We start from the raw sequence: 18,449 nt of genomic DNA on the forward strand, positions 1-18,449 counted from the left end.
TGGAGAAGAAGAAATAGACAAGAAGTCGTTTGAACAATGGAAGGATATTTTGGAAGCCTCAATGAAGTTGGTTGGTGTAACTGAGAAGCATGTTAAGATGAGCATTTTCAAAATTAAGGCTGGGCCAAAATTGCTAGATATTTTGAGCGCCACCGTCAGTGTGGATGGTATGCCCAATGTTGCAACTGATCCATATTCCAATGCAATGAAACGGTTGGACAACTATTTTGGTTCAAGAAGCTACACATTGATGCAAAGACAGAAACTTCGTTCTTTAACACAAACTTCAGGAGAATCCAATTCTGCTTACGTCAAACGTGTTATTGAAGCTGGAAAGTTATGCGATTTTGGTGAGGATCAACTAGCAGAGAATGTTGCTTTAACAATCCAATCACATGCTAACGATTCGAAGATAAGAGCTATCAGTAGAAAGGTCTTGAGAAAGGGAGAATCTGTTGTTTATCTTCTGGACAAGGTCAGAGCTGCTGAAATCGAAAGTATCAACGAGGAAATGTATGCAAAAAGCCATTCAAACGTTAAGGAAGTTGCAGCCGTCGCTATTCATCAGGATAGAATAGTCTCTCAGGATTCACCAAGGCCACAGTTTCGTTCGCAACGACCCCTGCGAGGAGAATTCAGCCATCAGTACCGTTCAAATGAAGGAAGGCAACATTTTCAAGGAAGAGGATTTTCGAGGAACCATTCATCATCGAGGAGCTCGGCTGATAATAAAGCATGTTGGAGGTGTACCAGTACGTATCATACGGCTTCGCAATGTCATGTCATCGAGAAAGTCTGCCGAATTTGTGGAATAAAAGGACACATTCAGCGTGCATGTCGATCAGCCAGACCGTTCAAGCGTGTACTTTCGGAACACAACGATTCTACTCCTCCCAAAGTACGGAAAATCGCGATGATTTCCAAGCGGGAATATGAAGGTGATGACCGAGAAAGTGAGGCTGTAAGTGATCCAGTTTCTGAATAGAACTGTTGTTATCATCTTGTCCGTTATTTTGTTTCAAATAAATATTACTTGTTGATTATTAATTAACATTTTATTTGAAACCTTTCTGCTGCCTACAGCAACTTGTTCGTCAAGTGGAAAATGCTTCACAGCGATCTAGTCGAGGAGAAATAATCGGATTGTTAGCGGGATTACGTGTAACGTTCTTGATCGATTCAGGGGCGGAAGTTAACACCGTTGACAAAGAAACATTTGTTGCTCTGAAAGAAAGTTGTCCGGATTCCATATATGACCTAAAATCAGGTTCTGATAAGCAGTTGAAAGCATATGCATTAGATGGAGAGATTCCTGTGATTGCAACATTTATTACCGAACTGTTTATTTCTGAAGATCGGCCTCGGTTAATGGAAAAGTTTTATGCTGTCGATAACGGAAGGGCTTTATTGGGAAGAAATACTGCAATCCGATACAGTGTTTTGAAACTTGGTTTGAATGTACCGATTATTCCTTCGATTGTGCCGGAGGACCAAAGCAAATTGCAGCCAGGAGAAATACGAGCATTGAATAATTCAGGAGAATTTCCCAAGTTTAATATACCACCTGTTCAACTGTCATACGATAGGACCAGGCCACCGTCAAGAAACATCTACACCAATATTCCGCCAGTATTCAAAGAAGAAACGGAACGACGGCTTAAAGACTTGCTATCAATGGGTATCATTGAACCAGTTGATGACACAATGGATAAATCATTTTGTTCTTCGCTATTGGTAGTACCAAAAGGAAAAAATGATATCAGGCTTGTTGTAGATCTTAGAGGCCCAAACAAAAGCATAATTCGAACGCCGTTTCCAATGCCTACATTGGAAGGCATTTTGTCAGATTTGGATGGAGCAACTTATTTTTCTACTATCGATCTTACAAGTGCATTCTTCCATGTCGAACTGCACGAGAACTCAAGACATTTAACCAATTTTTTTGCCGGAAATGGAACTTATCGGTATAAAAGGATTCCCTTCGGATTGACTAATGCACCCGATATATTTCAAGAAACTCTTCAAACTGTTGTACTAAAAGGATGCAAGGGTTGTCGGAACTACCTGGATGACATTTTCGTATTCGGCAAAACAAAACGTGAACATGATGAGAATCTCAAGGTGGCATCAAAACTATTCAAGTAAAAACCGTATTGTTAGTTGTTATCTTATTTTGTTTTTCTTCAGAATGTTCTTCGCTGTCTCAATGAACATGGAGTCAGGATAAATGAAGCTAAATGTGCGTTCGGCAAACAAACGGTAAAATTTTTGGGATTCTCGGTATCCGATGACGGTTTAAGAGCTGATAAGGAAAAATTAGATGCAATCGAAAATTTCCGTCAACCTGAGAACCAGTCTGAAGTCAAAAGCTTTCTGGGTTTGATGAATTTTATGGAGAGATTCGTCTCAATGCGAGCAGATTGTACGGAGCATTTAAGGAATCTAGCAAAAGCTGATAGGTTTTATTGGGGACAAGATGAAGAGGAAGAATTTGTCTATCTGAAAACACAAGCATTGAAATCGATAAAGAGACTTGGATACTTTCGCAATGAGGATAGAACTGAATTATTTGTGGATGCTTCTCCTATTGGATTGGGGGCGGTATTAGTACAATATGATACACACGGCGTTCCAAGGGTAATTTCCTGTGCTTCAAAAGCTTTAACAGATTCGGAGAAGAAATACCCACAAACACAAAAAGAATCTCTGGCGATGGTGTGGGCAGTTGAGAGATTTTCTTTTTATCTTATGAGCAAATTCTTCACAATCAAAACAGATTCGGAAGCAAATGAATTCATTTTTGGAAAAGGAAATAAGATCGGAAAACGTGCAGTATCGCGTGCTGAAGCATGGGCTTTGAGACTCCAAGCTTATGACTTCGATGTTGAACATGTTCCTGGAGATTCTAACGTAGCAGACGCGTAATCTCGACTAATTCAAAGCTCTCAGCGCGACGAACCGTTCGACGAAGATAACGACAAGCACATTTTGTTCGCGTTAGAAGCAGGATCTATGGAGATTACATGGAAAGACATAGACAAGTTTTCGGAGGAAGATCGCGAGCTGACTGCAATTGGTTTAGCATTAAGGAGCAATCATTGGCCAGATAATTTGAAGAAATTCGAAGCCCATTCCAAGGAGCTCCGAGCACTAGGTCCCAAAATTTTTAGAGAGGACAAAATTGTTTTGCCAAACTTATTGCGTAAGAAGGCGCTGCAAACTTCCCATCAAGGTCATATTGGGATAGCAGCAATGAAACGCATAATGCGCGAATTCTTTTGGTGGCCGGGTATGAGCAAGGATGTCGAAAAATTTGTCAAAAGTTGTGAAACATGTCTCGTCATTTCAAGAAAAAACCCTCCAATTCCATTAGTTAGCCGGCAACTACCTGACGGCCCTTGGGAAATCTTACAAGTGGATTTCTTGTCTATTCCTCATTGTGGGTCTGGAGAATTTTTGGTATTAGTAGATACCTATTCAAGATATTTGTCAGTTGCGGAAATGAAATCGACTGATGCTGCTAGTACTAACCAAGCTTTGTGTAAAATATTTTTCACATGGGGACTTCTCTTGGTTCTCCAGAGTGATAACGGCCCCCCGTTCCAGAGCAAGCAGTTTATTGAATATTGGCAAAACAAAGGGGTTTTGGTAAGAAAATCGATTCCTCTTTGTCCCCAGTCCAACGGTGCAGTTGAACGTCAAAACCAAGGTTTGATTAAAGCAGTAGCTGCCGCAAGACATGAGAATGGAAACTGTAAGAATGCGCTTCAAAATTATGTTCACACTCACAATACCATGAAACAACACTCGAGATTAGGAATAACGCCCTTCGAGCTCCTTGTTGGGTGGAAACATAGAGGTTTTTTTCCTGCCCTGTGGGAAGCTAAATCAGGAAGCTCGGACAGGGAAGAGATCAGAGATAAAGATGCCGTTGCGAAGCTAATCAGTAAACAATATGCCGATAAGCATAGAGGAGCCAAGGATTCAGAAATAAAAGTTGGGGACAGAGTTGTTGTGGCGGTTCAAAAGAAAATCAAAACGGATCCATCGTTTTCTGATGAGAGATACACAGTTTTATCCAGAGAAGGAGGAAAACTCATCGTTCGTTCCGAACATGGAGTTCAATACGCGAGGAAAATTCAAGACGTGAAGTTAGTACCAGACGAAATCGAAGAAGAGAAAGCAGAGGAATCAAGACTGACTGATAATTCAAAGGAAGCAGGTTATGATGAAGAAATGGGTAAAATTTTGTATCAAACAATGTAGTTAGTTATTGTTTTAAAATGATAATATATGTTTTTTTATATATAAACAGATGAAAATTACACCGGTCAGAGTACGAGGTTGGAGAATAACGGTTTGGGCTGCTTACCGGCGAGTGAGAAAAGTCGCGAGGCAAATTACGAAGCAATAGGAGCCAAGGAGGATCAGTCCAAGGATCATGATGATGAAGAACGGCAACAAGTGAGGATGGAGAGACCCAGGAGAAATATTATCAAGCCAAATAAATTTAAAGAAATGATAATGTATAGAATTTACGAATAGAGAGTAGGCAAATAGGCGAATGTAGAGAATAGGATTAATAGATTAAAGAAAAAACAACTAGTTCATGCATGGAGTCAATTAAGTTATCGTAGTAGCCAATAAATTAAAAATCATAGGAGACCTGCGTAGGAAAATTTTATAATAAAATTAGTCTTAACAGTGAATTTGGAGAGACAAGTCGAAAAAAACAAAACCTCTCATTAATTACCAGATCAACAAGAAAATCCCTTTGCCTCGTGTGGTTCCCATTATCTGCCCGTTTATCGTCAAAATCATCGTTCAAGTGTCTGGTCCTCGTCCCGATTCATCTGGTGGTGGAGCAAATCCTGTCCCTGTTCGTCAAGGTTGCGACCCTGCCAGGTATCTGTTCCTGTCGATCAAGCCTGCTGTCCTGTCCGATCAAGCCCGCTGTCCTGCCCGGTATCCGTCCCTTTCCGTCCAACGATCAATCATCCCGAGTCGAAGATCAAGTCTGCTGTCCTGTCCGATCAAGCCCGCTGTCCTGCTCGGTATCCGTCCCTTTCCGTTCAACGATCAACCATCCCGTGTCGAAGATCAAGTCTGCTGTCTTGTCCGATCAAGTCGCTGTCCTGCCCGGTATCCGTCCCTTTCCGTTCAACGATCAACCATCTCGTGTCGAAGATCAAGTCTGCTGTCTTGTCCGATCAAGCCCGCTGTCCTGCCCGGTATCCGTCCCTTTCCGTCCAACGTCAACCATCTCGTGTCGTCGATCAAGCTCGCTGTCCTGCCAGGTCGCCTATCTATCCGGCGGTCATCTGTCGGAAATCAAGCCTGTCCAGTAGATCCGGCCTCAGATACTGCCAATCCGGCAGTTACTTGTCCAACGTTCGGTGAGTCCGCTGACCGTCTAACTCTCTGGCTATGGAGGGTCACCACAGGCGGTGCAACCCTTGATGCAGGTGAACTAACGGAAGCGATTGTTACGGCATGCGACATAGCAATGCCGAGGAAGATAGAGCCCAGAAACAGAAGACGGCCAGCGTATTGGTGGAACGCGACGATCAGTACCCTCCGTGCTGCTTGCCTCCGTGCTAGGAGACGCTTCCAGAGGGCCAGAAATGAAGCTGAGAGAGAAGCAAGGCGAACCGATTTTCGGGGAGCTCGAGCCGCTCTTAAACGCGAGATAAGGCTGAGTAAGTCGAACTGCTACAAAGAGTTGTGTCGAGAAGCCGACGCCAACCCCTGGGGCAACGCGTACCGAATCGTGGTATCGAAGCTCAAAGGTCCAGCAGTACCCGTGGAAATGTGCCCGGACAAACTAAGGAGGATCGTGGAAGGTCTTTTTCCGCACCATGGCCCAACGTTTTGGCCTCCCACACCATACGCAGAGAATGCAGAAGAACCCAACGAAGGTGCTCGGATATCCAATGCAGAGTTGCTGGTAATTGCGAAGGGGCTCAAGATCGGGAAAGCTCCCGGTCCGGATGGGATCCCGAACGTAGCAGTTAGAACGGCGATATTGGCGTTTCCGGACATGATCAGGATGGTGCTCCAAAAATGCCTGGATGAAGGCTACTTCCCAAACGGTTGGAAGGTTCAAAAGTTGGTGCTTCTACCGAAACCAGGAAAGCCGCCGGGGGACCCAGGATCGTATAGACCGATCTGCCTGCTGGATACCCTAGGAAAACTGTTAGAGAAGGTCATCCTTAACAGTTTGACAGAATACGTCGAAAGTGAGAGGGGACTGTCAGCGATGCAATTCGGATTCCGTAAGGGAAAATCGACGGTGGATGCGATTCGGGTAGTCATCGAGAATGCCCAGAAGGCGTCCAAGAAAAAACGGAGAGGTGATCGATTCTGCGCTGTGGTAACGATAGACGTCAAAAATGCGTTTAATAGTGCCAGCTGGGAGGCTATCGCCGTAGCGCTACACAGTATGCGGGTTCCCGATTATCTGTGCCAGATTTTACGGAGCTACTTCCAGAACAGGGTACTGGTGTACGAGACCAACGAAGGGCAGAGGTCTATAGAAGTAACGGCAGGTGTTCCACAAGGGTCCATACTAGGCCCAACACTCTGGAATGCCATGTACAACGGCGTACTGTCGTTAAAACTTCCCAAAGGAGTCGTCATTGTGGGCTTCGCAGACGACGTCGTGTTGACGGTAATGGGAGAGACTCTTGAAGAAGTTGAAATGCTGGCGACGGAATCAATGTCCACTGTTGAAAGATGGATGACTGGGGTCAAGCTACAGATTGCCCATCACAAAACGGAGGTGCTTCTGGTCAGCAACTGTAAAGCAGTCCAAACGATGGAGATCGTAGTCGGAGAGCATGTTATCACATCGAAACGAGCTTTGAAGCATCTAGGAGTGATGGTCGATGATCGACTTAACTTCAAGGAGCACGTTGACTACGCCTGCGGAAAGGCAGCGAAGGCTGTCAATGCTATAGCGACGATCATGCCGAACGTCGGGGGACCACGAAGTAGTAAGAGGCGTCTTCTGGCGAGCGTAGCAGGCTCAATACTCAGGTATGGTGCCCCAGCATGGGCTGAAGCACTGAGTACGAAGCGGAATCGAAGAGCGCTAGACAGCGCATTCCGACTCATGGCCACTCGGGTCGCCAGCGCGTACAGAACCATTTCGACGGAGGCAGTATGTGTTATCGCGGGAATGATGCCCATTTGCATCACCATCGCCGAAGACGTGGAATGCTACCAACGCAGAAGTACCAGGAGCGTAAGAGATATCGTCAGAGCGAACTCGTTGGCTAAATGGCAGCAAGAGTGGGACAATTCGGCGAATGGCAGGTGGACTCACCGGCTTATCCCTAGCGTGTCAGCGTGGGTGAATAGGAAGCATGGGGAGGTGAACTTCCATCTGACGCAGTTCCTGTCCGGCCATGGCTGCTTCAGGAAGTACCTGCACCGGTTTGGGCATGCTCTTTCGCCCTTTTGCCCGGAGTGTGTTAACGTGGAGGAGTCACCGGAACATGTCGTTTTCGAATGCCCCAGGTTCGAAGAAATTCGCGTCTTGCTGGGCGGAGTGACAGTCGACAACATTGTCGAAGAGATGTGTCGCGATGAAAACACGTGGAACGCTGTCGACAGAGCAGTAACGAGGATGCTGTCCGCGCTGCAGAGGAAGTGGCGCGAAGACCAGAGAGCGGCGGAACGCGATCCGGGTAGGCATGATCCACCGCCGGGGACATGACTGAGTCGTCCGTAACGTGGCACCGGTTTTTGGTCGTCGGAGCGCCGGTGAACCGGAAGTCCACCACCAACCGGAATCGCCGGACCGACTTCGGCACCTTACTGGTCGGGATAGAAACATCGGTATCGGGAGAACTTCCACCGCCGGGGTTTTTCTCCGTCGGAGTAGGCTAGGGCCACCGCCGGGGACTAGACCGAGTCTATCGCGAAGAAGCACCGGAATTTGGTCGTCGGGGCGCCTGTGAACCGGAAGCCAGTCTCCAACCGGAATCGCAGGAGAGACCTCGGCACCTGTCTGGGAAGAAACGGTTTCGGAAGATGTTCCACTGCCGGGGAACTCTTTGTCGGCGTAGGGTAGATCCACCGTCGGGGACTACACGAGTCGTGCGCGGAAAGCTGGAGTGCTTAATGGCGCAACGGCGGCACGGGGAGGACACCGTTCGGAGCAAGTTAGTAGGATCCGAATGCCTTGCGTGGTATTAGAATAACAAATTGTGTGTATGTTGTACCTATGTGTCGCTGAATGGCGATGTTAGGTACTAACATTAGAACGTGTAGAATAACAAATTTGAAACTAAGCATGTTGTCCGCTTAATGGCGAGCCAACACCAACCGGAGTAAGCAAAATACGAGACGTGTATGAGTATAGATTAGGAGCGACAAAAAGTGCATGAGCACAGTAGCAGAAGAGCGCATGAGCGCATTGCCCCCCCTGAAGCAGTCGCATATCAGTGGTACCAGGGGGATCGAGGCATCAAGGTGTAGCAGAGTTTTTCCAATCGGTTTTCTCTGCTGGGGAGGTTGGGAGGAAAAAAAAACACATACACACATACACACACACGACATCACCTCAATTCGTCGAGCTGAGTCGATTGGTATATGTGACTCGACCCTCCGGGCCTTCTATCAAAAAGTCATTTTTGGAGTGAACATATAGCCTTTCCAGTACACTTAGTGTACGAGAAAGGAAAAACGAAAAACTGTGCTATAAATTCTTCTAAAAATTTATCTTGGGGCTCTATCAAAAGTTTTGACGAAGTCTTCTGAGTTTTATTGTAACACACTCACGCAAAACCTTTATATACTTTGCTTAAATTTATTATATGGGGATTAGGGGCATAATGGACACCCAGGGCGAAATGGACACCCCTGTTTTTGCCGAAACCGTTGACTTTTATGTAAAAATTTTAATGCATAAGTGTAAAGGAACAAGTCATTGTTCTATTTATCAAAAGTACCATTTATATTCCTTCAAAATAATCAAAATATCATTGAAAATGAAATATGTTTTTCATATGGTGGATTTCTTATAATTTCGAAGCAGCAGCAAATAAGGTATTACGAGTGATTGAGTGTGTCCACCATACAAACAAGTGAATTGTTAGCTTATCTACATGTATACGTAGATTTAGCAATAGATGAAGTATTATATTTTTGATCAGAACACACTGAAAATAGCAACTTCAATGTTGTAGTCTGTTCGGGGCGAAATGAACACTGGCAATTATGAATGGATGTACGCGCGTTGCATACTGTTAGGCGTTTTAGAGAGTTTGAAAAAATTCAATCCGATTATTATGGCCTAAAATTCATTGAATTAACTTTGATGTTATGTAAACTCGTCTAAGATGGAGTATTATATCTGTGGTATCGAACTCCGTTGACAAATTACTTAACTGGTCGATATTCTCAAAGATACAGCATAAAATATGCAGGGGTGTCCATTATGCCCTGATGGGTGTCCATTTCGCCCCGTACCTTTCCTGCCAGCCCCATAAAACACACGGTTTTCAATTCATCATTTCTTCACAATAATGACATTCTACCAGCTGTAAATGATTGAAATACGTAGGAAACAAGTTAAAGTTGTAAGCCAACTGAAAATATGTTATGTTTTTGTCTGTTATACAGGCCTAACATACTCATTTGCTTAGGGTGTCCATTATGCCCCTAATACCCCTATCATCGTTTAATGAATTGTAGGAGTTATCAAATTTGTCTTATAGGATTTGAAAATTTCAACAAAACAATAATATTTTTGTTACAAATATTATGATATTTTTTTCAGATCCAAACAAATTACAAAAGGAATTCAAAAAATAATAATCTAAGAAATTACCATAGCAATTGAACGAAATGTTACCAGAGGAATTTCCAAAGGAATTGTCAATCTTTTTGTGAAACTTGCTAAACAAAATTTCTGAAGGAATGAAAAAAGGGCAATTCCTAAAAAAAAACTCCTACGGCAATATCCAACGAAATGTCACAGCAATATTAAAACAAATTAGCAATAAACGGGTCACACAAATCTGTAGGTGATACAGTCCTACACTACTGCTATGAGGGGTGTCTTCTTTCTCGTCGGTAACCAAGCGTAAATATTTGAGACTAATCTCTGACTCTTCGACAAGATTCTTCCTCCTGGCCACGTCTTTACGACTGCTGAGGGATAGGAAAGGATGATTAGTTGGACTCCTGAAAAAAATGTAGAAAACTCTACGACCTCTCGGGCCTTTGTGTCAAAAGAATATGGATTTTGTTAGTCGAACGATAAGGTACAAAGGATACGTTTGGTCAACTTTAAACGAATCAACTTTCTTTATCCAGGTTACATCGTCATCTTGATCCCAGCCGGGTTATTTGATTGAAAATATGTTTCATCAAAACAGCAATCTTCAAAGAAATTGAAGAAAAAATCCCCAACAATTCTAGAGTTAGGATTTCCAAAAGTGCTCATAATTTCCTTGAAGGAACCCAGGTTTTTCAAGTATGATTTGCATTAACTCTAGAGGTATATAGCAAAATTATTCCAAGACAATTCCCCTCCAGGCTTACGATAGTGGTGCGTTAATGCGTCCGTACAATTGCTTGAACTCATTCTTTTGTTTGTTTTATCATTTTATATTCTTTTCACAGACATTGCTCGTTTTGAGTATCTATTTGCGATCCAAAAGTGTTTTACCATTTCAAGGTATCGGTAAACTACGCCAAACAAACTAGTGGGAACGAATCGGTTCAAGACAATGCTCAAAGTCTACAACTTCTCACTTACTGTGCTGGTCTACTGCACATGTTTATTGCGTATAGTTCAAGTGAATCATCCTGCGCTTGTCCATACGTAGCTATATTTGCATTTCTCGGATAAGGCCTGACTGCTGCATATTATAATCAAAATGCATGGCGATGGATATGCATCAGCTCTCAGTGAAGCGAGCTTTTACCAAAATTGATTTATTCAATGAATATAAATAACCTTTTAAAGTTGATGAAATTTATGCATATTTTTGTTTCATTTTGGATGATGCGACGACGACGACGCCGTCAAGCAGCTCGTACTGTGAGCGAGAATTTCGCGACTGCCGGCTGCAGACCTGCTACGTACAATCGCCTGCCTATCCGGGAATTTACCCGCGGGCCCTCAAGTGTCGATACCGGCTACAAACCAGATTGCCCTTCATCAAGCTGTACATCCAGAACGAGCAGTTTGCCGTCGACGGTCAGAGGTGAGAAAACATCCTCGAGGTGTGCTTTGAAATTCATCGTAATTAACTTTAACCGTTTTCCATGTTTCCACGCTCGGCCCGCTGCCGTTCCGGGATTCACAGGTGTGAAAACATCATGACATGTCCGATGAAGGAGATTGGATCCGGTACGGAGCACTGCCCGTACGATTGGCTGGCAGTTTACGATGGACGCGATGAACATGCTCCACCGATTGGCAAGTTCTGTGGGATGGGAAAGTTTCCTTTCAGCATCATAGGTATGTGACGCTCTCTACATGTTCACGGCTCTGGTCAATATTTGCTCATCGAGGATTGAATAATATCACTTACATACCTACTTCCAGGAACGTCGCAGTACATGTACGTTGAGTTTGTGTCGTCGCCTGCGGGTCCACTGCTCAACACCGGATTCCATTTCAACGTAGGAAACTGGCCGGGCCATGTGGAAACCGTGGGCACCAAACACGGGGCCTGCGATTGGCTGCTCAGCTCTGACGCACTCAGGGCCACTAGCGCCTCGGAAGGAATTTTCCTCAGCGTGGCTCATTGGTATCCACCCAACACGTCCTGCAGCTATCACATTCAGGGGAATGAAGGCGAAATCGTACGGCTGTATTTTCCAAGGTGAGTGATGTGACATGCTGAGTATGTAGGTACAGGAACGCATCGAATAGCGCATTCGTAATGAATGTTGATTTGTGTGTCATGATTTCGGCAAATTTCACGAATCCTTGCTCAATAAAATCGCACATTTCGAAGATCTGGTGTTTCACCGTGGAAACCATCGAATCCAAAGCTGCTAGGTTTGGCTTGCACTGACTGAGCAACGCTCAACGCCATTAATCTTCACGATGATTTGGCTTTTCAGAAAAGCAATTATATGAATATGATGAGGGGTGGCTTAACAATGGAAATACGTGAGTGACTTTCGTTGATGGAGTTGTGCGTATGGCAGCTTTCTTAATCGAGAGATTATGCAGTAAAATTGCCGGAACGAATTTGAACGGAATCCCACTCGTCAGACTGAAATCTGATTTTCAACTTCATTGAACTAGGTTTTACTGTTTGTCAAGGTATGATCCATATAGATGCAGCAGGAACTCGAAACCATGCTGTGGATGCCGGAGTTAAATGTTTTGTCGGTCAAAGAATTCTTCGTAATGAATACTCAAAGAATTCCTTGAAAATAGAGTATTTTGGTACCGACCACAAGATTTAAAAATACAAAATAGACATTTGAAATTGCAGGTAACGCTCACAATTTATAGTTGTGGAAATATGCATCAAAATATACCATTTTTGTTACATGACATGAGCATGCTAGCTGAGGATGGCCAGACCATTTGATCGGACGGGCAACGGATTTCTGGGCTGTGATAAAAATAGGACTAAATACATTCTTGAGATTGTAGCCTACCAGTCTGGCCATGGGTCCAAAGTATTTGCGGGCTACGTGTCTTGATACCAGTAGGTAGTTGTGCGCCACCTTCAATAAAAGCGTAACTACCGCAGTTTATGTCCGACCAAAGGCTCTTCTCAGATAGGAGGAATTGTTCCAAATCCGTAGGTATATTCATTTCATCTCTCTTTTTAAACCTTTTTAATCTGAAAACCGAAACTGTTTTATACAACCTGAATAGGAGGCAATCAGTGAAGTACTAGATTGAAAGTAGTGAGCTGGATTTTTGTATGGTGAGATGATCAATTCTCCATTTCTGCAATGAAATGGTGCAAACAGCGTAGGTTATATGATTTATTGGCTAATTTGATGCTATTTGAGCAAAAGTTTGAATAACTGTGTTGTTGTATTATTTTTTCCTGCAACTTCAACAACACAGTTATCCAAACTTTTGCTCAAACAGCATCAAATTAGTCAATAAATCATATAACCCACGCTGTTTGCTTCATTTCATTGCAGAAATGGAGAATTGATCATCTCGCCATACAAAAATCCAGCTCACTACTTTCAATCTAGTACTTCACTGATTGCCTCCTATTACTTTAAAACCACCATTTGAAAACACTAAGCTTATCAAAATTCGAGCAATGCACTGATGGAGACGCGTGGTTATTCAAGATAAGTGAAACGATTATACATACGAGTAGGAAGGTAAAAACGTTCTAGAAGGATTTCATGGAACTCCCCCTCGTGCGGTAATGCTGCCTTGAGATTCTGAGCGTATGCTGAAGTGACATTCGATTGTGTCAGTCACCGTGGGTCGTACCGTGGGATTGTTGATTACGGAGAGTTTTGGGCTTGACCATTATCAGGTAGTGGTCAGAGTCGATGTTAGCGCCACAATAGTTTATTCTTCTTCTTTATGGCTCTACGTCCCCACTGGGACTTGGCCTGCCTCGCTTCAACATAGTGTTCTTTGAGCACTTCTACAGTTATTAATTGAAGGGCTATCTTTGCCTGCCATTGCATGAGTTTGTACATTGTGTGGCAAGTACAATGATACACTATGCCCAGGGAGTCGAGAAAATTTTCCCGACCGGAACGGGAATCGAACCAGCCGTCTCTGGATTGGCGATTCACAGCCTTAACCACTAGGCTAACTGGAGACCGCCACCATAGGTCCAGATGTTGATAACGCAGTCCAGCAATCTAAACGTGGGCAATTGCTTCCGGAATTTCTCCTGGGTTTCTTCAGGATTCCTGCAGGATTTCTCCAAGAATTCTTCTGCGATTTCTTCAGTACTTTCTGGGATATCTTCAGAAACTCCTCCTGGGATTCCCTGAGGAATTTCGCCAGGAATTTCTTCCGGAATTCTTCCTGGGATTTCTCCAATGAATTCTCCAGAAATTCCTCCAGGAATTTCCCTAGGAGTTTTTCTACAGTTTTCTGCAGGGATGATTTCTTGAAGAATACCTGCAGGGATTCCTCCTGGACACTCAATCAACATTCAACTGTCGCGCAACAATAATGACAAAGTCGCAACCTGCATTTGGTCGCATTCCACCAAATGCGACATAAGTTTGTCCCAACTTGAACGGAATAGGATCAATATCGCGCACCACAACTTAATAGATTTTTAAGCCTTCGATTGCGATTTTCGGGCGGTTATTTCGAGTCGGTTAACACTGCAACACTGCTGAAGAGCTATCATCGAACAGTTTCGATTTTTGGTGAGTAATAATTGATTCTTCACGAGTTGAAAACTTCGCAACAAATCCAGCTTCCGTTTTCTCTCCAACAAAAAAAAAATGAGACCATGTCATTATCTGTTACCAGATGGGATAAAGAGCAATCACCGCGCCTTTTTTGTTGCTTGTTTTGTGCTTCTTTTGTCTGACAATTCTCTGCTCCTGGAGCTCCTGCAGAGATTCCGTCAGGAATTCCTCTAGAGATTATTGTAGGAGTTCCTCTAGAGATTCCTCCGGAGATTCCTAAAGGAATTCCTCCTGGCATACCTCCAGGAACTCATCAAGAGATTTCTCTAGGGATTCCTACAGAATTTCCGAAATGAATTCCTCCTTGAATTTCTCCAAGCATTCCTCTAGGATTTCATCCAGGAAAATCCTCTAGGAATTTCTCCAGGAATTCATCAGGAATTATTTCAGAAATTTCTACAATTCTTCAGGGATTCTTCCAGAAATTCTTCCACGAATTTCTCCAGGATTTCTTCCAGATTTTTTTCCAGGGATTCTTGGGAGAATTTATCAAGGAATGCCTCCTCTATGAATGAAATTCATCCCGACATTCCTTCAGGAACTTCTCCATGCATTCTTCAGGGATTCTTCCAGAAATTCTTCCACGAATTTCTCCAGGATTTCTTCCAGATTTTTTTCCAGGGATTCTTGGGAGAATTTATCAAGGAATGCCTCCTCTATGAATGAAATTCATCCCGACATTCCTTCAGGAACTTCTCCATGCATTCTTTCAGGAATTCTTCCAGGAGTTCCTACAGTTTTTCCAGAAATTTCTCCAGAGTTGCATCAGGAATTCGCAGGGAATTTTTCCTGTAATTCCCCTAGATAGGAATTCCACTAGGGAATTACCCCAAAGATTCTTCTAGACATATACAGCTTCAGAGAGGAATTTCTCCAGGACTTTCTCCAAGAATTTCTTCAAAAATTCATCCAGCCATTTTAGCAGATTCCTCCAAGAATTTCTACAGCAATTTATCCAGGGATTTCTCCTGATTCCTTTACGAATTCTTCCAGCTTCTTTCAGAAATTGCTTCAGAGATTCCTCCAAGAATTCTTCCAGATTCCGTCATGAATTTCTTCAGAGAAGAATTCTTTATGAGATTCTTCCAGGATTTTTTGGAGGGATTGTTGAAGGGATTTCTCCAGGGATTCATCCAGACTACTAGATATTCCTCCAGGGATTTCTCCAGCAATAGGGCACGTTCGGTGTAGTACTAGATTTGTAGTAATGAGCTGAATTTTAGTATGGTGAGAAGGTCAATTCTCCGTTTCTGCAATGAAATGGTGCAAAAAGCGTGGGTATTATGATTCCTTGCCAAATTTGATGCTGTTTGAGCAAAACTTTGGATAACTATGTAGTTTATGTTGCAAGTAATGGAGAAAACAACAACACTGTTGCCCAGAGTTTTGCTCAAACAGCATCAAATTAGGCAAGGAATCATAATACCCACGCTTTTTGCACCATTTCATTGCAGAAACGAAGAATTGACCTTCTCACCATACTGAAATTCAGCTCATTACTACAAATCTAGTACTTCACCGATCTGTCCTATTCCTGTAGTGATTCTTTCAGAAATTCCTATCGAGATCACTTTTAAAATTTATTCAGAGGTTCCTTCAGAAATTTAAAAAAATCTTCCACCATCTTTTCCAGGGCAGCACACAGGATTTTTTCCAGGCTTACATGAAGATTTTATAATAACTTTAAGGATTTCCTAAGAAATAACTCCAGAGATTTAAATTATAATTTTTAAAGATAATTTATGAGTGATGCATACTGGAGCCAAGAAATTCTTCGAGAATTCGTCCAGCAATTGTTTCGCAAGTATGTTCAAGAAATCTTTTAGGAGTTCATCCACGGATTTGTTCAGGAATCCATCCATGAATTCCTTCAAGAATATAGAATTACAAGAATTGCAGCTCCTGCAAAGGTTTTTTTTTTTTTCAGAAGGATAAACCTGCGATTCTTTCAGGAATTTTGGTGCTTCTTTCATTTACACTAAAACCTCCTTTTATGCATGTTATTTTTATGCCCATTTAATTTATGCACCTTTTTTATGCCCTGCATAAAAAGAGGGAAAGCTACTCAGTACCAATATTGTGCATAAGAATATTTAATAATGATGGGAACTATTGCAACGGCGGTCAAGGGGTGTTTACAGAAGAGAGCAAAGGAAGACTACAGGTTCGTTTTTGGGTGTTTCCGAAGGTCTCATGTGCGTTACTTGGGCCCGAGTGGGTCTTAAGGGAGTTTCGGAGTCATTTCAGGAAGACTCAGAGCATTTTAGACTGGTTTTAGAGGCATTACGGAGGCGTTTTGGTTTAGGGAGATTTTTTGTGGCATTTCAGGATGTTTCAGACAATTTTCAGCGTGATTCAGAGGCGTTACAGAAGCGTTACGGAGGAATTTTCAGGGTGTTTGGAGCTTCTCAGGTGCGTTACATGGGGTCCGAGGGGATTTAAGGGTGATTTTGGAGGCATTTCAGGACGTTTCAAAGTATTTTCTGCGGAATTAAGAGGCGTTTTGAAAGCGTTACGGAGGAGTTTTCGGAGGGTTTGGAGCCTCTCAGGTGCGTTTCATGGAGTCCGAGGGGGTCTAAGGGGGATTTTGGAGGCATTTCAGGACGTTTCAGAGCCTCTTCGGTGGGATTCAGAGGCATTACAGAAGCGTAACGGAGGAGTTCTCAGGGTTTTCGAAGCCTCTCAGGTGCGTTACATGGGGTCCCCGGGGGTTTTAAGGCGGATATTTGATGCATTTCCGGATGTTTCAGATCAGACTCTGAAAAACCTTAAAACGCCCCTCAAACCTTTTGCAACGGCCTCTAAAGGCTCCTGAGACCCCTTGAATTGCCCCTAAAGCCCCTTGAAACGCCCCTGAAACCCACTTAATACTATTGAAATACTCCAGAATTCCCCGTAATCCCATGAAAACATCAAAAAATCTTGTCAGAACACCCTTAAAAGGCTCCTCAAATCCCCCGAAACAACTCCTTAAAACGCCCCTGAAGCCCCTTGCAACCCCCTTTTTGGGCTTACTGGGATCTTTTTGGAAACCCCCTTAGCCCCACCTCAACTGCCCAGGAGCAAGACCTGTTCTAGCAAACTAGATTCTCTAATTGAAGCCTGAACTTTATTTATGCATAAATTTCCCTCTTTTTATGCCTTTTTTAATTTATGCACATTTTTTATTTATTCAGTCCCAGCTATGTGCATAAAAAGAGGTTCCAGTGTATTTTTTTATGTTTGTATTTTGTGCGACGATGGGAGACTCTGCGATTGGTGTAAACAAGTGAACATTCGATATGGTTTGCACGCCATTTTCAACCTAACGCTGCAACCAGTGGCAAACACAAGGGCGTAGCCAGCTTTTCGGTCAGAGGGGGGCAAGCACCCTTAGCAAATTTGTACCTATACTAGCTTCTATATCTATACGCAATACGATGAAATTGAATATAATAGGGTAATTTTCCAATTGTTGCACGGCTAAAAACTTGCCTATTGTTGCACTCTCATGTTATTCTTATGAGGTGTGCAACAATTGGAAAATTACCCTAACATTATATTCTAAATGCGTTATTTAACTCTTCAGCAGTCACGCTGTTGAATTTTGTACAATTCATTAAAAAAAACTTTCCTGATCTACGTAAATCAACGTGGTGCTGATAGCGGAGAGCAATTTCTGGAAGATTGAAGATTTTTAAGATTAGATTTTCCTGGTACCTGTATGAGTCCTTTTAAAGTTATCTCCCTATACTATATGCTGGAGGAATTCTTCTAGAAATTCTTGAAATGATTAAAAAGTTTTAAGGTACATCCCTGAAAAGATGATTGAAGGATTTCTAAAATTTTCGAAGGAACTCCTGAATGAATTTTTGAAGAGAACCTGAGAGGAATTTCTGAAGAAATAATTTGAGTTATTCCCAGAACAATCCCTGGAAAACTTCCTGGATAAATCCCAGGAGCAATTCCTACAGGAATGCCTGGAGAAAGCCCTGTAGAATCCTTGGAGGAATTCCAGGAGGAATCCCTGGTGAAATTTCTAAAAACATACCTGGAGGAATTCTTGGAGGATT

The 18,449-nt window shown here is 43.0% G+C and overlaps 1 protein-coding gene across 1 annotated transcript in view; it reads left to right on the forward strand.

Annotated features, from left to right (window-relative positions):
• LOC109432005 (uncharacterized) overlaps positions 1–18,449 on the forward strand; it is a 189,070-nt gene that overhangs the window by 160,647 nt on the left and 9,974 nt on the right. Inside the window, exons 5-7 of the mRNA XM_029868400.2 lie at positions 11,049–11,222; positions 11,325–11,479; positions 11,567–11,846. Of these exons, the coding sequence (XP_029724260.2) occupies positions 11,049–11,222; positions 11,325–11,479; positions 11,567–11,846 (609 nt within the window). The remainder of the gene's footprint in view (positions 1–11,048; positions 11,223–11,324; positions 11,480–11,566; positions 11,847–18,449) is intronic.

The sequence above is a fragment of the Aedes albopictus genome, chromosome 3, assembly GCF_035046485.1.
Source record: "Aedes albopictus strain Foshan chromosome 3, AalbF5, whole genome shotgun sequence".
Taxonomy (NCBI): domain Eukaryota; kingdom Metazoa; phylum Arthropoda; class Insecta; order Diptera; family Culicidae; genus Aedes; species Aedes albopictus.